The sequence below is a fragment of the Alosa sapidissima genome, chromosome 4 (genome assembly GCF_018492685.1).
Source record: "Alosa sapidissima isolate fAloSap1 chromosome 4, fAloSap1.pri, whole genome shotgun sequence".
In the NCBI taxonomy this organism is placed as follows: Eukaryota; Metazoa; Chordata; class Actinopteri; order Clupeiformes; family Clupeidae; genus Alosa; species Alosa sapidissima.
In genome coordinates, this window is record NC_055960.1 from 3,794,150 (window position 1) to 3,817,260 (window position 23,111).

Sequence of the window (23,111 nt, forward strand, 5' to 3'; positions counted from 1 at the left end):
AGGGCACTCCTGCTCTTGGGTTTCTGTGTCAGTGCTCCTCTTACCCCCTTGGGAGAAGCAGAGATGCACACACACACACACACATGGACAGAAGTGTAGGTATACACATACACACAAAATAGTGAGATCCACACAAAGCAAGACGAAGGCAAAGGAAGAGTGGCCAGAAACAGAAATTACATAGAAAATTAAGAGAAAAACATCTTTTAACAGCCTGAAGATGAGAAGCCTCCTGACCACACAGAACCAGAATTGTTACCGTGAGCTGATCATGAAGGAGGCCTACACCAGGCTAGCATGGAAAATGAGATACGGGCAGGACTATCCGAGGAGCTTCACTTCTCATCAGGCCAAGGCTCAGGGCCTTCCTCAGCTGACTGTCCCCAAACCCGTCCTGCCTCCTTTGGTCAGCCTGCCTGAGAGGAAGCGAGTGCCCTCCCCTAAAGTGAAGCCGCACCTCAGCGAGGCCCCACTGATGCGGCCTATTACACCTGAAACCAGGGATGCACTATACCAGGGCTTCTCCAAAGAGGGGAAGGGCCGCCACCTATACCTGCGGCATCGTGTACTGAAGGGTCCAGATGAGAGGTTTGACTACCCTATACTGTCCTCCTGGGAGTACGGCTGGAGACTTGGTAATTAAATGTGTTCATTATTCACATTAGGTTTTTTGGCTACTCATGACAACAGACATATAATCCTTATTTTTATTAATTGGAAATATATTTTAATATGAATGTTTCTTGCTAAAGCAGTATATCAGCGTGAATAAAAAACTAAGGACATTTTAAAACTGTGTTAACATTTCCCCAGGTGACTATGAACAAATATACAGATCACCAGCTAATGGGAGGTCGGGGATTGTAAGGAGCACGTTTTATGCCAGGAATGGAATTTTTAATGTCCCCATGGCAACAGATCGTCTGGGATAATCAACTATGTAGTGACATCTCTCAATTACATTTGTTTGTGTAAAATCTAAACATTGACTATTTACAACTCTCTGTCTTTACTAAATTGTCATTTGTTTCTTGATTAATTCAGTGCAGTAACATCATTAAAGTGTTTAAATGAGCTGCAGTAGAACATTTGGAAACACACTGGTACCAGTACCAGTCTGGTGAAAACCGGTTGAAATGATATGGTTTCATAGCATGTTGTATTTTGTATTCAGATGTCTTATGATTAACATTCATAATCACCAAGCCCTTTTCCGGCACAAATGCAGTCATCTAAAAAGCACAACAAAGCTTTGTCAGCTATTTCTACATTGGCCCTGGTCAGGTAAACATTAACTTATGCCAAAGCAAGGGGTCATATCAGTTTACCATAATCTTTCAATTTAAAACATCCACTTAATTTCCATCCACTTAAAAATCCAGTTAATTCCGTCGGCCTCTACGTTGGACAGAACCCATGGTGAAGCCCAGGGGAAAGTGATCACTCACAGCAAGAGCCTATAGGAGAAATAACAGCAGTATCATTTCTGGACAATGAAGACTGATAATCAACAGAACAATAATGAAAGTGTGTGTGTGTGTGGGTGGGGGAATTTGATTTAACATTTCTCTAATGAGTAAGTCATTGCTCTTGTTCACTTAAGCTAAAGGTTGCTATTTATCTAATTCAGGCAGATGTTGTTAATAGTATACTGTTACTGGTACTAATACTATAATCATATACTGTAATAAGGATGTACTAAGCAAATAAGCAACATAAATCCTCATATCATGGCTCACTTATTTTGTATTTACATAAATTAAGTATTGTAAATGTTTAATTTAATATATCAATGTGAGTTTACTGTATGGAAAAAACAACCTGCTGCTCTGTGAGTCCATACTCTGTTTTGAAATCAAACACCTCTGTAGAGGAAGGCTTGATTGCCTGGATCATTCTTTCACCATGGAGCACCACTCTGCAGACAGATGAAGGAAACTGTCATTTATATAGTCTAACCCTAGAATGGCTTTTGATCATTAGCTTCTGTTGTTCAAATGGATTATTTTGGTGTTTAGTTGACTCATTCAACACCAAAATAATCCATTTGAACAACAGAAGCTTATGATCAAAAGCCATTTGAAGCCATTTTATCTTCATTGATAAGTAAATGATGGCCTTTCTTGTTTTGGTGTGAAAGCCATTTAACAGTATCGTATTATTTACAAAATGTGAACTCATTGGTCATTGGCAGCTCACCTGTCATAGGCACAATTGGTGGACTGTTTCACAGTGGTGTCAACACTGTCATCAGTAAGCCACAGGAAGCTGCTATCAGAACGCAGGCGTATGTTATTCCATTGACTCTTGGGAACATAGCCACAAGCAGCATTGAAATCTCCCATGATGATAAAGTTCTGTGGAAAGGAGATGTGAGACATGAGAAAGTGGAAACCAGAAGCAGTGCCTTGAGAGGAGACCTCAGGTCAGCTGGACCCACACCAGGGGTGAAATTGGACCATGTGGATCAGTTTCACTTCTTTAAGCAGGTCTCATGTTACTACATTACCTGTGGGACTCAAACACTCAAACACGTTTACACTACAAATACTAATTAGACATTTAAATATCAATGAAAAACAAAGGTTGACATTATTGCTCTCATACTGTACCTCTGATGTCCATCGCTGCTGGACCTCCTCAAACACATCAAAGAGCTCATCAATCTCCCGAACTGCAGCCTCTGGCACGGTGTGAATAGGAATGATGACAAAGTCCTTCACCTCTAAAATATACAATAGCAATGTTTTTTTTTTCTCTATCAATTTTCACGAATGGTCAAACACCATTATCACAAATGGTCGAACATCCCTCTTTCTCAAATTTACTCACAGAATTAATTATTTCATTTACCAGTCCTTGCTGAGGAAAACCACACAACAAAAGGTTCTCGGGCAAACACATCTTCGTCTCCAGTCTGTAAATCAGGGTACTGATACACATCCTTTACGGACACCAACCTCTTCCTAAAAAATCAGAGCGGTGTTGTTAATACAGGAAATGTGTTCCAGTTGTGTACAAAGGAAAAGTGTGCTAGAAAGTACCTGTAAATAAAGGCATATTGTTCCTTGTAGGACTTTCTGCCCAACCTGTCACTGATTACAAAATTATATTCATTCCTTCTGGAGCTGTACCTGCTGTAGTAAAACATGTGGAACGGTCAGTCCAGATGATTCATTTTACAGTGAGGATACATTAATTCACAGATGCTTCCATGACAGAATGAATACCTGTTTAGCTTCGTCATCAGCTGTGGGAAAGCTAATTCTCGACCATCTTTGATTTCCATTATGAGCATTATGTCACAGCGGGCAATACACTGCAGAAGAAGAGGCTGCATCAGCATATCTCCCTTCTCAGACAAGAAAGGACAGACGATAATCCCCTCTATTAGCCCAGAACCCTCAGAATTTTCCAAATAGTCTCTATTGAAGAGCCCTTAATGTTTCCATATTCTGTTCTATTCCCATTTACATGTCACAACGCATATTCTAATAACTACTTTATAAAAGTTCTAAAGTTCCTTCCTTGAATGTTTCCATAGTAGCCTTAACACTAAGCTACTGCCACTTGAATTTGTTTCTTCCTTGCCCCAAAGGTGTATAGCCTGCCTTCTTCTTCATTACAACATCTTTTCTGAAACTGCACATAGCTCCACTCATAAATAACTTTGAAACTTTCTGTAGCCTATCAATGTTTCAACCATTTTCAGCTCAACTAGGATTAAGCAAAAATAAAATGCAAACACTAAACAAAATGTAGAAATAGAAAATATCATGATTAAAATGTAAAAATAGCACAAAGAAATCAGTCCAAAACGTCCTCAGTGCATGCAGCCATGAAAACAAAAATTACAAACAGAAATAAACAGAAATGGACACAACCTGTATGATGACATCCACTACTTCAGGCTTGGATATTTTGTTTTCTCCAAAGGACTGTATATTGAAGGAGCATATCTTCAATGTTGCCCCATAGCTGACACTCAGCATGAGCAGATTCAAAGCAGAGAACATCCTCATGATAACATAAACTATTGTCCAATAAACATGATATGTAGAAATCCTTCTGTTATCACCAAGTCTTCACTTCCTCTTCCAACCCAACCCCCCACCTCAGAAAGTTCCAGTGACTGTATTGAAACTGAAACAAAAGAGGTGTCTGAAATGTTTGTTCTGTTTTATAGGCCTACATAACACAATAATATTTTTTAAGCAAAGAGATGTAACCTACAAAGTGCAATGCATGTATAAATGTATAAATGCATGAGGTGCAATGCATGTATAAAAGAGTCCAAATACTTGTCATAGGCCTATTGATTGTAGCCTAACCTATGTGTTCAGCATGGATTTAGGATATTTGTTTTAGAGTGTGATGCTGATAATTGTATAGCCTACTAACTACAGTATGACAATGACTGCCTCCCAACCCAGTGTGTCTGTCAGATACTGTAGGATAGCCTATCAGTTCAATGTCTGATTGAAAGAAAACCTTTTCTCAAACACTTTCAGTGAAGATCCAGGCAAGTCTTCCATCTTAAACAAACAAACCACCCTTTTAGACCTACATCAGTGTAGGCCTAGGCTATCACCGGAGCGTGGGAAATAATGTCAATAAACACTATATGAATAAGACAGTTAGGCTATGGGCTAATCATGGCCTATAGGCTCTCTGGAGGTTTACCAATTGGTTAATAGCATGCATGCAGCAAGCGCACTTTTGTGTCGGCGTATTTTTTTGTCTTTGAACAGACATGCTGGCTACCTTTAAAAGAGAAGGAGAATCACGCGAATGAATTTCCTGGAGTCTGAAACCTTGCAATGGTCAGACTAAGATTGAGATGAGTACCTGAAAGACGAAGTAATCTTGTGGAAAACGCTCTCTGGCTGGATTTTAAGGTAACGTTATTTAGGATATATGATATTGCACACTGTTAGGCTACATGTGCGTTTTCGGAAGGGCAGCGAAACGATAGACACAAAGTTGCCTAGGCTAGGCTATTTAATTTCATTAAATGAACTTGCACAAACATTTAGGCTATAAAGCTCTCAAGTGATTATCGGAACTGATAAAAAGAATTAATCGATGTAAAATGTAGGGGGAGTAGCCTTGTTAAATAGATCATAACGAGAGCGGCTATATAGGCTTTCTACACAGTAGTGACATGTTTATGATCAAGTGACAATATGTTTCAAATCGAATTGTGCTTAAAAACCTGTTTTTTTTTATATATGTATATATTGTTCTAATTGTGCCCATTCTGTTAAACTAGTCCTATGATCCTCTAAAATACATCGTGCCATGAACGTAGCTCCGTCTCTGTGCATAGCCTAGATTCGTCTTTACCAGGACTCACTCACTCAGGCTGCTGGCTATAATGCCTCTGAAGTCTCTCTTCTCTCTGGGACAGATGCACTTCGATCCAAACCTCCAGCCTAGGTTAGGCTACTAAGATTTTTGTCTGGGTGTAGGATGCAGGCCTACACATTTTGTATCTCAAACCAATTACAGTTTACTCGTCCAAAAGTGAACGAAATAATCTGGTTATGTTCGAGCAGTTGCTTATACTGCTAAAATAGCCTATATCATCACAGCTGGGCTAATAAAAAATACATGGTCAATTGCTCTTAGGCTATATTGAAAATGCAAATAGGAGTTTTGGCTAATCTGGTATTAACCTGCACTTGAACGTGTGTGTCCCATATCTGCAGATAAAAAACACAATATTTCCCACATCGAAAGCCCTTGCAGTGGTCATTGTTTACCTGAGTGGGTGAAGTGCTGTGTGGGAGTAATACTAATGCTCTGTGATTTGTTCTTTTGGTTGATGCATGAGTTGTTCTGGTTTTGAGTGAGTGTATTGGTTGTGACAGCACTTGCAGACAGAGAGGGGTGGCGTCACCAAATGTTTGCCTTCTGGCTTGTTCGGGAATCTTATTCCGTTTTCTTACTCAGAGGCTATAGGCTACACAATATGTGCACCCAAAATGCAACCTCTCGTTTAATATGCAAATACACGATTGAAGAATATGCCATTGTGCTAAGGTGATAGCTTTGAATGATTAAAAAAAAAGAAACTCCAGTCATTTATAAATAGATGCTCCTTGCTGATTGCTGTTTTATTTTTTCAGGAGAGGCACAGCCATGGACTTGGATGTAGTGAACATGTTTGTCATTGCTGGAAGCACACTAGCCATCCCTATCCTGGCATTTATGGCCTCATTTCTACTCTGGCCTGCAGCTCTCATAAAGGTGTATTACTGGTAATGTCAAGTGTTAACTTGTTTATTTGTAAAAGAAAGGGCTTTTCATGAAGATAAGGTCAACAGTTTTTTAAAGCCGCCTGCAAATAAGAATATTTTTGTTCTGTGTTCATATCGACCTCTGTACAATTGCATTAAGCCTGACGGTTTAACAAACTGCTAGTGTGTTGCAAGTGCTGAGGCTCTGTATCTGGGGTAAAGGTTGAAGTATTGGCTACATTCATAGGGCTGCTGGCCTTGTGTAACTTGCCCCCTGGACTGTCACGTCACAATTAGGGAATGTGTTTCACTCTTGAGAGCTTTGACCAGCTTCATAATAAGGGAACATTTGTAGCCTTGATTGTGACATTTACAACATCGGTACTACATTGTCCTTTCATGTTTGGACTCAATATACATAGACATACATGTACATGTACAACAACAGGATCAAAGTGTTGCCTTCACCAACAGTCTGACACTGGACTGTGAAATACATAAATTTCAGGCATACACAGGAGAAGTGTTGAATTCCTAGTGCTATAGGTAGAGGATTTTCCATAGCGGCCAATCAACAACCAACCCAGTTTAGCATCAAAAACAAAATCCCCTACAAAGTAACAATTGTGGGGAAAAACATCACCAACAGAACAGCTTTTGAGAGCATTTCATTGGGGTAGCCTAATCATGCAGGCAATTATTATTATTTATCAACCGGAGAGAATAAATACTCTTTTCTAATTGGCTGGTGGGGTGGCTATTAATTCTGAATAACGTGACTGACGCATATGAAGAAGATCTGGTAATAAAAAGTTTAATCACCGTTCCATATTAATGCTTATGAATGGTGTCTATACGTGGATTTCTAGGCAACGTCACGAAAACATGCATGCGCAACTAAGAGGCAGAAAGCACCATAGAACAGCATAGAGCAGTGCACTTAATGAAAAGAATACAATATGTTTTTGTGCTGAAACCTGCACCAATTCGAAATTACTATGGTTAGAGAATGTTCAATATGTTCAATATCCATAACGGAATGCATGTCTTCGCCAAAAACGCCAAAAGACGATGTTATATTAATAATGCAAATAAACGACAAACTCAGCTTACAGCAGCCGACTATTAGGTTGAGATTATGACGTTGTGGTCGGTGTTACATGGCAACTGGCACCCATGTTGACTGGAAATTGGAGACGATCAAATACAAATATGCATGACATATTTAAATGTCAAAATTCTCTGTAGTGCGCTACAGTACATGCAACTGTTTGAAATAATTCTGTCTTTCCCCGTTTTGTGCGCAGTGGTGTATCGCTCACCTAAATTCAACAAAGACTTTATCCATGACTTTGCTGACTTTTTGTCTGGACTAATGGTAAAATATGATTACATTTTAATTTCTGGTGATTTTAATGTTTGCTGTGAGTCACAACCTCTGACCTGGGACTTTTTAAACCTCCTCAACTCATTTAGTCTAAAGCTGTCACCGGCCCAACTCATGAAAAGGGTCACATATTAGATCTTGTGCTGTCCTATGGTATTTCTGTCTCTGCTATGGAAATCTGTGCCATGTCTTTTTCCGACCACTCCCCAATTCCGTTCACTGTGTCAGTTCCATGCCCAGGTAATACCCACAGTGTCTCCAAACAGGTATCCCGCACACTAAACCCCTCTACTGCCGGACATTTTTCTACCATGTTCAATGACTCCCCCTTGTGCAGGCCGTCATTAGACTCTGAGTACACTGCTGATGAGCTTCACTCTATGCTCTCATCATCCTGCACTGGCATTCTGGACTCCATCGCCCTTTCAAACCCAAACACAAAAAACCACAGACGCACCTATAGGCGGGCGGAGCGAAAGTGGCAGAAGGATCGCCTTCACGTCTCCCTCCAAGTCCTCCGTAGCTGCTTGTCGGACTACCACCGAGCCGTTAAAACTGCTAAAACTCAGTACATTTCCACCCTGGTCTCTAGAAACAGTCACAACCCCCAGGTTATTTTTAATACACTGAATTCTCTCATAAATCCCCGTAATGAATCCCCTGTTGTGCCATCACCCGTCCTCTGTGAAAGTTTTCAACAATTCTTCATTGACAAGGTTGCCGCTCTTAGGCCTTCAGATACCCCTGCCATCACACTCCCTGCCCCTCCCCCCTACCCCTGCCAGCTGTCCTCAACCAGTTTGAGCCCATTTCCCTATCCTCCCTCTCTGACGCAGTCAGACATCTGCGGCCCTCCAACTGCCCCTCTGACTGCCTACCCCCCCGTCTACTCAAGGATGCTACTGTCCTCGACACGGTTTCCCCCTTCCTCCTGCTGCTGATAAACACCATCCTCACCTCTGGTTGTGTGCCGGCTGCCTTCTAGCATGCTGTGGTGCAACCATTACTAAAAAAGCCCAACCTTGACCCCGCTATCCTCTCAAACTTCAGGCCTATCTCCAAGCTACCATTCCTATCCAAAGTCCTTGAGCGAGTGGTTTATGTCCAGCTGCAATCCTTCCTATCCAACAATAACATTCATGAGAAGTTCCAGTCTGGCTTTAGAACAGCCCACAGCACAGAAACTGCGCTCCTGAGAGTCCTCGATGACCTGCTCCTAGCCGCTGACTCAGGTAGCCCTGTGATCCTGGTGCTCTTAGATCTAACAGCAGTTTTCGACACGGTGGATCACAGGATCCTGCTGGCTTGGCTCGAGCATCATGTGGGCATCAAAGACTCAGCCCTGGAGTTCTTCCGGTCCTACCTGGCCGATAGGAGCTTTTCTGTCCAGCTAGGAGACTCTATCTCCTCTCCTGCCCCCCTCACCTGCGGGGTCCCTCAAGGCTCTATTCTGGGTCCCATCCTGTTTTTACTGTATTACTCCCCTAGGGGATATCCTTGCGAAACATAACATCTCCTTCCACTGCTTTGCAGATGACGTCTAGCTGTATATCCCCCTTAAGGCTGATGGGCAGGCTGCACTCCATCTACTGCGTGATTGTCTAGCTGACATCAAGGCATGGATGGGTGCAAATTTCCTCAACCTTAATGAGAGCAAGACTGAGTTAATTGTCTTTGGCAAAACCTCTCCGGCCTTCTCCACCAATGCCCTGGGCCCCCTTGCCCCTGGGCGTGATTTATGACAGCAAATTCAAGTTCGAACAGCAGGTCAGTGCAGTGGTTAGGAAGAGCTTTTTCCACCTCAGAACCCTAGCTAAGACCAAAGCCTACCTGCCCCAGAGCGATCTTGAGAGAGTCATCCATGCCTTCATCACATCACAACTGGAATAATGTAATGTAATGTTCTCTACACTGGCATCGATCAATCCCAGCTCCGCCGCCTGCAGTTGGTTCAGAACTCAGTCGCCCGACTCCTCACCTGCACTAAAAAATGCGAACATATCACCCCAGTTCTGGCTTCACTCCACTGGCTCCCTATCCGCTACCGCATCAATTTCAAACTCCTCTTGACTGTATACAAATCTCTCCATGGTCTGGCCCCCACCTACCTGTCTGATCTTCTCCACCACCATTCCCCTTCCAGAGCACTACGGTCAGCAGACCAACTGCGGCTGAAATAATCCAGGACCAGGCTGAAAACTAGGGGGGACAGAGTGGCAGCCCCTAGACTCTGGAACTGCCTCCCCCTCCACAACCGTTTATTAAGATCGTCTTGTATAGGTCTAATTGAGTGCCTGTCATTTTAAGACGTTTGAGGGAACCCTTGCAATTGTAACACAGTTGAAAGGCTGCTGATGTGTGGATGCAATTTATAACGTTTTCTACATAGTTAAAATAAAGGTTCACGTACTTCTCCTTGGGACAAGCACTTTTGAACACTTTTCCATTTACATCGGGATTTTGCAAACATTCAGTGTCAGAGTCAATAAAATGAGCCCTTCAACGAAATTGACAAGCAGCTGTAAGGCTAAGCATGCTCAATTCGACATCCAAACAGTATTCTAACGTTAGCTTTGAGATATACTGCTTGATTTCATAACTAGTAGTAATTATTAGTTTAGTCTCTTCAATGTAGCCTACTATGTTGTGATAAGACCTTAGCAGAGTTCACTTCAATGCAGCAGTTTTGAACAAATTTGCGCAGCATGGTCACGATGCTAAGCGGATTTAATAGCAATTTAGCCAGACGTCTTCTATGCAATGCTTGTATGTGGCATTAATCCTTCAACAATCGTGAATATTTTGTTAAATGCACATACAGAGGAGTGGCAGCGGGCTACGAGAGAGAGCGGGGGCGGGGCAAGGAAAGGATGCGTGCGTAAAAAGCGCAGCTCAATGCAAGGATTTGATCTTATATTTAATTTAAATTAAATTAAATTAAACATAGAATATTAATCTGTGGCGGCCGATTTTTATTTCGTGGCGCCCCGCCACAGATTAGTCAATGTATGGGAAACACTGCAGTCCAGGGTAGGAATTTCACGGCGGCCACGACGGCCATGAAGCCCCTTTGAAAATCAGAGGTTTTCAGGCCACGGTGGCCTTGGTGCCCCCTTCTTTCAATACTCTGCTTTGCGTCCTACTAATAGCGATTTTTATTTAGCCTGTGGCCTGTCAAAATAATCTTAGCATTCACAGCGCAAATTAATTTAGTCTTTTACGCAGTGGAGAAAGTAACAGCGCAAGAAAGAAAGTGCGTCCAAATTCACCCATTCTTCTCAGTTGACCTACTCGCGAAGTAGCCTATTCATCACACAGACATCACAAGTATCACATGAAAGAACTTTTTCTCAGCTTTTAAACGATGTTAGCCGATAATTGCTGTGTTGAACGGTTCGCGAGAAAAGTAAATAATATAATTCAATTTAATCATACATTCTCTACTGAAGGTTTTGCGTCCATGATCTCCCTACCAATTCGGTGGAATACTTCACAAACCTGTCTTTTAACACATGACAAACCATATATCAGAATAAACAGCAGACCTTACCGAGCACAAAGGTGTAAAGCAGTCCCCTGTACAGTTAGCTGTTCCAGAGTAATCCAGTTTTGAGTTTGCAGTACATTTCGACATGCATGGATGTCTCCAAATTTTGGCTTTAAGTTTTACAATGTGTAAATCAGAGGACAGCTGACTAAGAGTTTGTGAAAGTAGCCTTAATGATCACAAAATGCTAAGCATGCATCTAGGCTATTTGAGTTTCTTAAAGCTGAGCTGTGCTTAAATTTAAATAGTTCAATACATGATTTCATAGAAGGCCAAATATAAAATAAATGTTATATATAGCCTCGATATCTGTAATTATTAGATGATCAGATGATTTACAGTTCTATGTAATATGTCATGTTTCATGTTTTTGTAATGTTTCATACAGTGATGCAGGTCTACTGCAGTGAATAGGCTAAATACAACTTTGATCATTTTATAGCCTACTACTGTATAGTTAACTTTGGCCTTGGTGCACTGACATGTGGCCTTTGTGCCCCCCACCAAATATGCCCAACTGAAGGCAAAGTGGCCTTGCCCCCAGAATGGTGAAATTCCAAGCCTGCTGCAGTCTCTAAATGTTTTTAAGTCCCTTTTAAAGACCCACCCCTTTTCACTTGCCTTTGGCTAATGTCTCCCTTTATGCCACACTGTTTAGTTTTAAATGTTCTTTTTTTTGCATTTCTTAATTTATTTTAACTGTAGCCCTTTTTGTATTTGTGCCTTCCTGTTTTTATTTATTGCACTTTATTGTGAAGCACTTTGGTGCGGCTAAGCCGTCTGTAAATGCGCTATATAAATAAAATTGACATTGACATTGACATGCACTGGACCATGAATATGCCACCCAAATGACCTGCCTCCTAAATGAGACTGTTTATATGATAACCATTCGTCTACGAACTTGCGCCACGAACCAGCTGACAAATCAAAGTGAAATTTACTTGACTTATAATTAAAAGAAGTCAGCTGATATGTTATGTAGCAAGTTAACATATTAATGGTACAGTATATGGCTACCTACCATGTTGTCTTGCTACATCAGTTGGCCAAGCCAGTAGGTCTTCAAAGTATCATGGTAAAGTTTTCAAACATTTCACTGACTGCTAGTCAGGCTCTCTGTGGCCACCTTGTCTATCTGTAGCCTAAATTGAGGAAGAATTGCTGGTCTAAAAATAAATAAAAATAATAATAAAAAAAAAACACCTGTGATGGGGAGGATTGAACCCCATGTCGACTGCATGAAATAGCAATGTGTAAGCATTAACCTGTTGCGCCACAGGAGAAGCATCAGTTTACGAATTGAGAAATAAACTATCCATGTTTACATGTCAGCAACATTAACATTAATAGCCTATAAGCCTAAGAGTTTTGACTCTCCCTGTGTGCAAATTTTGCGTAAAATATGGACACGTTATAGACTTCTCCTGCCCATTGCAGTGTGCGTTTCAAGGCCTGTGTTTCATGAACTGAATTTTTAAAAGAATAGTCTGGACAAAAGGATACACAATTAGGCAACACATTTTTATTTGATTTATTTGCTGGCGTTCATGTGCCTTTACAGACACTTCAGGTAGGGGCGGCCACAGCCTAACATCAGTGAAATGTTTGTAAAACCAGTGTTCCCACAGGTCATGGAATTTCTGGAATATCATGGAATTTTAGAAAGTCTGTTCCAGATATGGAAAGTCAGGGAATTTTATGATTTTTGGGACAAAGTCATGGAATATCAGGGAATTTTGATGTAGCAGTTTAAAATGTACAAAATACATTAATACAAATATATTTCCACACAGAATTGGTGTGTATCTGGTTATTAGCTTTACGTCTTGGTTGAGTAGCCCAACTGGGTTTATTCAATGCCTATTTATTCATCTCCTGCTCTAAAAAAGTAAACGATTTTTGACTGCTATGTGGGTGCTCTGAAATCATTGGTTGGTATATTGTACTATTCATTAAGTAAGTCATGGAAATTCTGTTTTTTTTTGTCAGGGAAAAGTCATGGAGTTTTACATTTGACTTAGAGTGGGAACCCTGTAAAACTTAACCATGATTCTTTCAAGGCCTACTAAATGGCTTGGGCAACGGTAGCATGATAACATGGTAGCAGAAAAGTTTGGATTGGCGGGAAACAACAACGCTTGCCTACAAAGTAGTCTCCGGTTCTGCTCCCACCTACTTGAATGCCCTCATACAGACATATGCTACCTCCAGACCATTGCGATCCTCAGACGAAAGACGTCTAGCTCTACCACCGGTACACTCAGGCCAATCCAAACTTTTCTCATCTGTTGTTCCACGTTGGTGGAACACACTGCCAGCTCCTACAAGGGCAGGGACATCCCATTTTCAAAAAACTCCTGAAGACCCAGAACATCTCCTCTCATAGCACCACTTACAACAAGTGTTGTTGATCCTAGCACTTACAACCCGTCTTGAACTGACACTCAACTCTTTAAAAACAGCACTCACTGATGCACTTATTCTTAAATTGTTGAGAGAATTGCTTTAAAACGTAACTGTTACCATGTTGTTAGTCGCTTTGGTTAAAAATGCGTCAGCCAAGTGAATGTAATGTAATGTAATGTATAACATTCATCGCAACAATGGAATCAACAACAAGCTAATTGTCCATGCTTTCGCTGTCAAAGAAAGTTGTACAACAAACTGAACAATTCAGCTTCTTTTTCCTTTCCAAAGTTTCCTTGGCGTGCTGTAAAGGCATGACTATTTCCTATAGTGGCAACCAGGGACAGGACACCTCGGCGGCCGTTATCCCTTACATATCCAAGGAATTACCAGTGCATGAAAATGCAAAAATATGTGATGTAAAATATCATGTATAGTTTAAAACAGATAATGCAGAGATAGTTATAGAGAGTTCTGTATGAGTTCCAATTTGTTTATATGCTTTTTTTGGGAGACCAGTAAAAAGTACATTGCAGTAGTCTAATCTACTAGTGATAAAGGCTTGGATTAATTTCTTTGCATCTTGTTGAGTTAAAAAGGCCGCACTTTGGCAGTGTTTCTCAGGTGAAAATGAGCTGTTTGGGTAACTTTACTAAGGGCCTGTCCACACGGAGACGCTTTTTAGGTTAAACGCAGAGGTTTTGCTTTGTCTTGGGCGAGCGTCCAAACAAATCCTGTAAACGCACAGCCTGAAACCGCACTTTTCTGAAACCTGGTCCCAGAGTGGAGAAATCTGAAACCGTAGCCCGTTTGAGTTCGTTTAGACAGCGAAACCGCACATCCTGCTTGCGTATCGATGATGTCATCGCCACACCTCAGCTGCCCTGGACTTGCACTTATAGTATTGCCTAACAATACTAGTTTTCATACATGACATTACCTACGATCACACTCCGTTAAGATAAATATCACAACTGATGCTGTGCAGCGCCGATAGCTTATGACTTGGTGGACTGAACACTGTTTTTCCCGGTGTTTTTTATGCATTCTAGCTACTGTCAGTGACGCGAGAGAACTTAAGTTATTAGGAAAGTGCAGTGTAAGTTTAGGCTACATTAATTTGTGCGTAGTGCCAGTGTCATTCATTTATTTTACATGTCTTACAACATATATACATGCATTCACAGTCGAGTGAAATCAGATATAAGCATACAAAGACGCTTAGAACTCACGTTAAGCCGATGCATGGTAGCACACTGAATGCAAATGCACGATTTGATGCAGGCAAAAGTATTGACTGCTAACGAAGGTTTTATGGCAATATTATAAATGTGGCGACAGAATAGCCTAGAACTTGGGTAAGCCTTGCGTTTAGTATCCTAATTGCGGTGATAGCCAAAACTAATGTGAATCACGGACTATCCTACAACCAAAGAAAGTAAAGGTGATTAGTAGGCCTACCTGGTACAGTTGACAGTTCACCATCAGTCCACACAAACAATTCTGGTTTCCTTGCACTAGCCATTTCACCCTGTCTGTTTTTAAAGCGCAAGTTTTGCAAGTTTTGGTGAATTTCTGTAAAGACACAGTGCCACCTATAGGCCTGGGGTATGAAGTAACGTGTTGAGATGGATCCGTTTGGACTCAAATATTCTTGATACGGTTCCAGGGAAGACGGAGGAAAAAAAGATCGGTTTGGTACGTGTGGACTAGGCCTAATATGGGGCTTGAAGCTTATCTCTGTATCTAAGATGACACCTAGGCTTGTTACTTTCTCACTTTGATTTTGGTCCAACCAAAAATACCTGTTTTATTGTGATTTAGCTTTAGAAAATTGTTGGTCATACACTGACTAATGAAGGCTAAGCATGCGATAAGGGAGTAAAGGCCATCTGGGTTTGTTGGTTACACAGAAAAATATATTTGGGTATTGTCTGCATAGCTGTGGAAGTTTATATTATGCTGACTTATGATGTTTCCTAACGGAAGCATTTGTAGGGAAAAAAGCAAAGGACCAAGACGGCTCCAGTAATATAGGTTTCAAACTAGTTTAAAACATTATCAGAGACCAACCCACTTCGCAAGGCGGTGTTATGATCAATGGTGTTGAATGCTGCACTCAAATGTAGAAGAATAAGGATTAAGACTTTGTTGCTAACTAACTATTAACTATGAACTTGCAACATGAGATCTACTATGAGATCATTAACTATGCCATTTATTGTGAAGCAGATTCAGTTCCTAAGCCTAATTGTAATATGTCTGTACTTTTCTCTCTGTTTTCCACTACTAGGTATTGGAGAAGAGCACTGGGCCTGCAGGTGGCCCATGCAGAATATAAGGGTTACCAGTTCTGCTACTCCCACCGGGGGAAACCTGGGAACCGCCCCTCTATCCTCATGCTTCATGGGTTTTCTGCCCATAAAGACATGTGGCTGTCTGTGGTTAAGGTAAAAAGTAGGTCTATATTACGGACTTATTCTAATGTTGTGTCTCCTATTATATTATTATATGTGCTACCGTGGAGTCTGTAGGGGTCAATCCCCATGAATTCCCCAGATAGAGTGACAGAAATGCATGAGTGCTAGATAGGGTTGAAATGTTGGTTGGACTGAATTTCCGATTGAATAGTGCAACTTCTCTGAAGCTCTTGTGACCATCGGAAAACAGACTGGCCTAGTTGGTTCACTGTTGTCCATTAAGAAGTGTGATTAAAGTGTATACACTAAGACTGAATTTCAAATGAATATCATAATATTGGACATTTCATAAATGTACTGCCTGTTTTTGTCATCTTTGCAGTTTCTCCAAAAGAATGTACACATTATTTGTGTGGACATGCCAGGCCATGGGGGTACTACACGCACAAGTGCTGTAGACTACTCCATTGAGGGTCAGGTCAAGAGGATACGCCAGGTAGGCTGTGCTGGGTAAACGTTGAGCCCTCTGATAAGGCAGGACAGGATAGGACCAATGAGTACTAAAGTACTACTAAATGAGTAGTTTCTTAGTTTTTCTTTTCTTTTCATTTCTTATACATTTCTACAGCTATTATATCTAAGGCAGTGACATATAACCGGATATAAAAGTTTTAATAACTCCAGCAGTTGTTGGCCATAAAAGTTTTTTTCACACCTTTTTTAAACTTTTTTCACAAAGGCTTTTTTGGTACCAATATGGCAAACACCCAGAGTACATGGGTATGCTAAGAGAACTGTTGTGTGTGTATTTAATGAAGCCCTTATGTCTAGTTTGTAGAGAGCACTGACTTAAACAAGAAGCCCTTCCACCTGGTGGGCACGTCCATGGGGGGTAATGTGGCTGGTGTGTATGCTGCCCGCTTCCCTGCCGACCTCTGCAGTCTGACTCTCATCTGTCCAGCAGGTCTTTCAGTTCAAATGATGTGTGCCCACTAACTGTATCCACATGTTCACATTCATTATTCACTGTATAGAATATACTGTGTTAGCTGCCCCCACTGTGAGTCCTGCATGTGTGCCAACACAGGTTCACAATATCCTCTGCAGTATTTACAGATGCAAATATATGTGTAGAAAGTGAAAGTATATTTAATGTACACTATGAGATCTATGAAATGTAATTTTGATAGAAGCCTACTGTAAAACGTTTTGCAGTCACCTGCCACTTCTCAGCGCTTCTTCAGTAAGAGAAAGGGAGCACTCTTATCTCTACAACTGGACACATAGTGGGTCTGTCATTGCTAAAAAAATGAATATGAAATGCCAATAGCTCCATCATTGACTGACTTTACTGTGTTTAGTGGGTCAGTTGTTATATGTGATATTGTTGTATGTTGTTGCTTCAGAATTCAGAGAGTAAAACAGCATTACTGAAATAGCATTAGTATAGTGTGTTTTAGCTTGTATTTTCTATTGATTATTAATACTTTTATTGATTATTATAACCTAGGCGACTGGATCATTCAGATAGGTAGCTAATACCACTGTTGGAAATCTATGGGGCTTTGTGTGAAAAAAATGCTTTACTAATTCTATTGCCGGGTCTCTAATAATCTCTTGGCGTGTTTAGTGATTCAAGCAAATGAAGGTGTGGATGTTTGTTGGAGGTTGCATTGTGCATGGACTGTTAAATAACACTTATCCTCCCCTGTTCTGTGGAATACTCAGGTCTGAAATATCCTACGGAGAGTAATTTTGTGAAAAGCCTAAGGGAGCTGGAGAAGACACAGGACACCCAGAGTATCCCACTCATCCCCTCCACTACTGAAGAGATGGAGGAGATGCTCAAGCTGTGCTCCTTTGTTCGATTCAAGATACCTCAGCAGGTACTGTGCCTGCGTTTTCTCTACACAGTCCATTTGTATTATTTCTTGTGATTGTAGTTTTGTCCAACTTAGCTTTGATAAGCGATCGGTGACAAAATGTAATTGCATCCAGATAGTTTCAATGTATTTGACCTTTCTTAATTTTGTCTGCATTCCCTAGTATACTACACACGTTTTTTAAGTTCTGGACTTTCCTTTTTGGAAAAATGATGTCCGCTTTGTTGACCAGTGGTCGTAACTCTGCCATGCACGGTTTATACTGAGATACAACCTCACTCTTGCTTATTGTCAAAGACATTTAATACTCTATGATGGCATTACAACAAAACAGTATAGTTCATGTATATTTTTCTAGATATTTTTCTATATACCTTTAGTTTTTATATTTAGGCTGTATACTTTGTCAGTCTTTATAGTTGATTTTATAGTATATGATGCCAGGTTTAAGGAAACTTCATGATATAATTTTGAAGTTATTTTGTAGTTATTTTTTTGTGGGTTTTAATTTTGTAGACATACTTGCAAATAAATAACTCCTAGTTAGTTTGTGGTCACAAAGTTTGTTAGATGCACAAAACTGAATTGGGAGACAACTGGCCATTAACTGCTCAAACTCTAATCTCGTTGTTTGCAATAGTTTCCTCCGTAAGAAGTGAGATTAGGTGAGAAGATGATTATTTACACATGAATACCTTCTGTCTTGCTTGATATGTCATTATAAACTTAAGGATGCAGTGAATTGTAAATGCAGTGAATTATAAAGGATACTTTCTCTTACAGTGGTAACCACTGGTATCAAAAATGGATGCCCAGATATAAAATAAAATGAAATTCTGATGATATTGTATACTATTATTAGACAATTCTTGGAAAATGTCTTGATGCTTTTCCAGATTCTTCAGGGATTAGTGGATGTCCGGGTCCCACACAATGACTTTTATCGAGAGGGTTTGTAATGGACCATTCTAACCATTAACAGCAACAATACTGGAATTGGATATAAATTGCAAATACACATTATACAGATACAAACAGCACATACATTGCCCAGATAAGTGACTTTGCATGTATTTCACTCTCCCATAGTGTTCATGGAGATTGTTGGAGAAGAGTCCAGGCATTCCTTGCATGAAAACATGCACTTAATATCCACACCACTGCAAGTTATTTGGGGAAAACATGATCAGGTATATTACAAACCTTTCGACCTTACCTGGTTAGGACAGAATAACCATCTGTTAGTGGTGGGCCAAAACTTTGAAATGTCGACTTTGTTATTAATTGATGTCAATAATGGAGAATTACTAACTTGATTTTAGTTGCACAGAAGATGTGAAGGTGGTTAGAATTGTGTGCAATAATGGTTTACACATGCAATGATAACAGTTTGAGAAGTAGAAGACTGATTGGTGGAAAGGTAAGGAAAAGGTGCCCTACATTGTAGATCCAATAAGAGTTCCAAATGTAACAGGGAAGTTACACCAGGCGCGTAACCAAAGTCCTTTAAGGCAAGTCCCTCCACTCGGCGGCCATTTGACAACGCTTTTTGGGCACTCGTAGGGCATCCATTTCGGCAGAAATGCACGTGCACAAGGCTTCAAGACACCAATCTTGCTCCAGCGGCGAGATCACAACACATGATTGGCACGATGTCTTCACAACACACCATATGATTGGCTCAATGTATTCACATCACACCACATGATTGGCTCAATGTATTCACATGTCAACGTTTTGCCGAGGAAGGGGTGGGATATGTGTAGACAACGGCCATATTGGCGTGACAAACTAGCCCCATGCATTTCTATGGAGTATTTTTTGAGTGCTGTGTCTCCACATTAGAAAGTCTCTGGCGTAACTGAAGCGTTCTGTTCGCAACGCGTAAAAATCATTTTAGAAGACTGGTCTATTTTTTCCGAATGTACGCGGCGCTATCACATCTGGTGTAGCTACTTCCATTGATTATAGTGGAAGCTAATTGTTGCAGCAGACGCAACACGAACGGAACGCTCTCATTTTTTCAACTTTAGCATTGTAACGGGCGCAACTTTGTGTTAACTTTGAAATAATTGGTTCAGCCTAACCAATCACATTGATTAGGGATTCTTACTTCCTACTTCATCTAACCTTTATAAACTGATAACAAACTGCATCCCCTGTCAGGAAACAATATATTTAGGCCTGTACATAACAATATATTTGCTGTACATAAATTTACTCATTCTAAAGACTTCAATGTTTTGCAGCGGTTACTACTACCGTTTTACTACAGCCACTTCCAAAACCATCGCCACCCCCTCTCCTCGCTGATTGGCCCGGCACCCTGGCGGCAAATGTGTATTGTCAGATGCCAGACTAATATCTCAGTGAAATGAAAATGAACAGAGATACTGGGCAGGCAGGTTCTACCCACCGGTTTCTCCTAGCCAATGTCTAAGTGTATGGACATCCTCAAAAAGTATGGCAGCTCCAGGTCTAGAAACATCTTTCCTCTGGCTGCACTGGAATAGCTCAATGGCAATTTTAAAACTCTGATCTCGCTGACTTCTGAAATGGAGATATGCAAAAAATCTTTAAAGGTCACAAATTATGAAATGTTCACTTTTATCAGTGCTTTTACACGTATTTGGGTATCTGACATGGCTACCAAAAACACAGAAACAACAAAACCCACTAATTTGTTTATGGACTGCCTTTGTCTGGAAATGTGATTCAGTGAGACAAGAATGAGCCATTCAGAACTTCAACCTCAATTTTACCTATTTGGATGAAAGTGCGAAAGTATGCTTTTATCCCGGAAGCCTGGGACCTGTTACCAAAATGTCCAAGCAAAGCTATTGTGCAATTTGCTCACGTTTGTAAAGGAATAGGCACACAAATGGGATGCTCTGAACAGGGCTCTACAGACAAGCTTTAAAACGTTGTTGTGCTTTTTCCTTTTAGTATTTTGACCAAAGTATGACATGTTTTAGTATGATCTTCAGAAATTCTTTAAAGGGGTAAAATATGTGAGCTTCAAAATTTCTAGTGTGCATGGTAGGAGGGTTTACTGTGCTCACAGTAGTCAATATTGCACGTGACATGTGCTGTGCTCGCCGCTAGGTTGCTCTTGGTTGAGGTAATGTCCCAAAGATTTTTGTTGTGCTTGCCGACGGGCTCAGTGCAAAATATCTATGATTTACAGGGCGCCACGGTCAAAGTTAAACATGGTTGAACTTCGACCACGACACACCCAAGAGCTTGCGGTGTGCTTTGCTCGGCGCAGTAGCAGACCAGTTCTTGCGCACGCAAGCCCAATAATGGGTTTCATAGCCCCCCCCCAGGACAATTTTGTTTTTTATGTCAAGTGATATTATACAACTTATTAGTGTTATAACCACTTCCACTTTCTAGGTTGTTCTTATTGTGACATTTTGTTCATGATTAGGTTGTGGATGTTTCTGGAGCCTCTGTATTGGCTGAAGCATTGCCGGGTTGTCAGGTGGATCTCCTGGATAAATGTGGCCATTCGGTGGTGATGGAACGGCCCCGTAAGACTGCCCAGCTCATTATGGACTTTATCATTACTCAGCAGAATGCAGGCTGTGCTAGCAGCAAGAAACTTTCTTGAGGCAGTTCGGATTCTATTTATCAGAGGTGCACACTGAAGAGTGCATCATAATTGATGAATATTTTTTATATCTAGCTATAACTCAGGGATTTTGCCCTAAATCCTGACAGGATGGGGAAACACTGGGAAATAATCAGCACAATGTGAACTACCTGACAATAAATTTTTGATGTGCCAAATTCAGTTAATTTTATCGCTACATTGATTCTAGGTCACACCCGTCTAATGTCTTTGGATAGAGTTTTACTTTTCAGAATTGTTTGCATTATACACGCTCACTTCTGTTTTCACTTATTTCTGTGACATTGCACTCAATATCCTGTTGGGTTACACAGTCACAGTGTCGTTCAAATTAAACATGTTATGTTTTTCTGAAAGCACCTGCAGTGTTATGTGTACAAAGCTCTGAGTGATCAATATGTACTGAAGAAAGAACCAGTAAGACTTAAACAAAAGGGGTATGTGGGGGTATGTGTCTATTCTGTCTATCATTAAAGTATAATATATTGCAAACGGACTGTGTTGGAGCTATTATGAAATTAGTGATTTTAAACTGTGTGAGTATTATCCTGAAAATTTTAGATGTCAGGTGGTAACACTGGACTGAAATTGAAACGGGAGGAGATGGAGGAAGGTGGCGAGGGATTGGACAGATATTGACCAAAAAATGTCTATAGCAGCTAAGTATAGCAACTACAGCTTCAGTCATTCTTGAAGTTGCATGACTGGTTTTCTCTGTAGTGACTCACTATGTCTATGCTGTATAGCTATGCTAGGTGAACGATTTGCCTATTACAAGTTCTTTTACCATCAAATTGGTTTCATAAAAGTGAAAAACTTACATAGTGTACCTTTAACAAATGACCTTCAAATAACACAATGTTAAAGGGACACCAGGCAACGTTTTTGTGTTAATTAATCATCTTCATAAGTCGGTATATGGTTAAATGACTCATTACGGGGCCAATGAAGGCTCTCTCGCCCGCCCTTTCTGCCTGTAGGAAGAATATCCCACTTGCAAGTTCGGTGTATCCTACCCGCCGACCGAAGCAGGATCAGTTTACAGCACAGAGGCAGGCTAACGAAACGCTAGAGATTGTTGCAAACGTGTGTATAATGGCAGAGCCGGCGAAGAAGCAGCGAAAACCCTTGACTGAAGACGCAAAGAAAAGGAAAAGAGCTTCAGACTGAGCGAGGGGGAGTTTTGTAGAGAAAAAGCATCAGGCTTGCCTGGTGTCCCTTTAACAGAACATACGGGTTGGCACACTGGTGAACCACGGATAGGTTGTAAAGTTTAGGCTAAGTAGCCTCTTGTAATAGCTATATAGAAATATGGCGTTATGGCCGACTTTTTGAAGTAAGCCAGGATTTGCCTTTAGCTTGCTTGCTTAATGGGATACCCCACAGGTAACCCTTAAATGCAAGCATAGTGATGGGTGTGACCTTGCCAGCCAATCAGCTTTAACTTGAGTCGGGCACTTAGACCCTGCTCCACAACAATTAAGTGATTTTTGGGACTTTGCTTTGGGTCATGCCCAACAACACCCCTTGCTCTGTTCTAAAATCACTGTAACTTACAACTTCCTTGACTATGCTGGGTTCAGGGGTCT

At 40.8% G+C, this 23,111-nt stretch overlaps 3 protein-coding genes across 6 annotated transcripts; 2 read left to right on the forward strand and 1 right to left on the reverse strand.

Moving 5' to 3' along the window:
- The first annotated feature begins 169 nt into the window (after positions 1-169).
- LOC121707464 (protein ATP6V1FNB) lies at positions 170-932 on the forward strand. The gene is made up of 2 exons (XM_042090079.1): positions 170-635; positions 814-932. Exons 1-2 carry the CDS (start codon positions 221-223, stop codon positions 930-932), a joined length of 534 nt encoding a protein of 177 aa, XP_041946013.1. The 5' UTR covers positions 170-220.
- Positions 715-5,845, reverse strand: LOC121707457 (deoxyribonuclease gamma-like). 2 transcript variants are annotated; one of them, XM_042090063.1, is made up of 9 exons: positions 5,766-5,845; positions 3,885-4,143; positions 3,231-3,319; positions 3,045-3,137; positions 2,854-2,966; positions 2,613-2,725; positions 2,200-2,357; positions 1,822-1,918; positions 715-1,457 (listed from the first exon to the last, which is right to left on the reverse strand). In XM_042090063.1, exons 2-9 carry the CDS (start codon positions 4,020-4,022, stop codon positions 1,383-1,385), a joined length of 876 nt encoding a protein of 291 aa, XP_041945997.1. In that variant the 5' UTR covers positions 4,023-4,143; positions 5,766-5,845; the 3' UTR covers positions 715-1,382. The 2 variants fall into 2 exon arrangements, with proteins under 2 accessions (XP_041945997.1, XP_041945998.1); XM_042090064.1 differs by lacking the exon at positions 5,766-5,845 and adding an exon at positions 5,361-5,694.
- Positions 4,636-22,014, forward strand: abhd6a (abhydrolase domain containing 6, acylglycerol lipase a). Of its 3 annotated transcripts, none has more exons than XM_042090057.1 (9): positions 4,636-4,898; positions 6,132-6,263; positions 15,879-16,035; positions 16,388-16,501; positions 16,837-16,969; positions 17,734-17,891; positions 18,785-18,839; positions 18,978-19,078; positions 21,319-22,014. In XM_042090057.1, exons 2-9 carry the CDS (start codon positions 6,145-6,147, stop codon positions 21,499-21,501), a joined length of 1,020 nt encoding a protein of 339 aa, XP_041945991.1. In that variant the 5' UTR covers positions 4,636-4,898; positions 6,132-6,144; the 3' UTR covers positions 21,502-22,014. The 3 variants fall into 3 exon arrangements, with proteins under 3 accessions (XP_041945991.1, XP_041945990.1, XP_041945989.1); XM_042090056.1 differs by lacking the exon at positions 4,636-4,898 and adding an exon at positions 5,940-6,045 and having other exon boundaries at positions 16,837-16,909; XM_042090055.1 differs by lacking the exon at positions 4,636-4,898 and adding an exon at positions 5,942-6,045.
- Positions 22,015-23,111: the final 1,097 nt, after the last annotated feature.

What these genes read in the sequence shown, in the direction of transcription:
- LOC121707457 (XM_042090063.1), bottom strand. Translation starts at nt 4,022, where the DNA reads ATGAGGATGTTCTCTGCTTTGAATCTGCTCATGCTGAGTGTCAGCTAT. An exon ending in TAGTGGATGTCATCATACAG is followed by an intron (nt 3,320 to 3,884) that starts GTTGTGTCCATT and finishes CTTCTTCTGCAG; the next exon opens with TGTATTGCCCGCTGTGACAT. An exon ending in ATGGACTCACAGAGCAGCAG is followed by an intron (nt 1,458 to 1,821) that starts GTTGTTTTTTCC and finishes TTTCTCCTATAG; the next exon opens with GCTCTTGCTGTGAGTGATCA.
- LOC121707464 (XM_042090079.1), top strand. Translation starts at nt 221, where the DNA reads ATGAGAAGCCTCCTGACCACACAGAACCAGAATTGTTACCGTGAGCTG. An exon ending in GGAGTACGGCTGGAGACTTG is followed by an intron (nt 636 to 813) that starts GTAATTAAATGT and finishes ACATTTCCCCAG; the next exon opens with GTGACTATGAACAAATATAC.
- abhd6a (XM_042090055.1), top strand. Translation starts at nt 5,975, where the DNA reads ATGTGCACCCAAAATGCAACCTCTCGTTTAATATGCAAATACACGATT. An exon ending in GACTCTCATCTGTCCAGCAG is followed by an intron (nt 16,970 to 17,733) that starts GTCTTTCAGTTC and finishes TGGAATACTCAG; the next exon opens with GTCTGAAATATCCTACGGAG. An exon ending in GATTCAAGATACCTCAGCAG is followed by an intron (nt 17,892 to 18,784) that starts GTACTGTGCCTG and finishes ATGCTTTTCCAG; the next exon opens with ATTCTTCAGGGATTAGTGGA.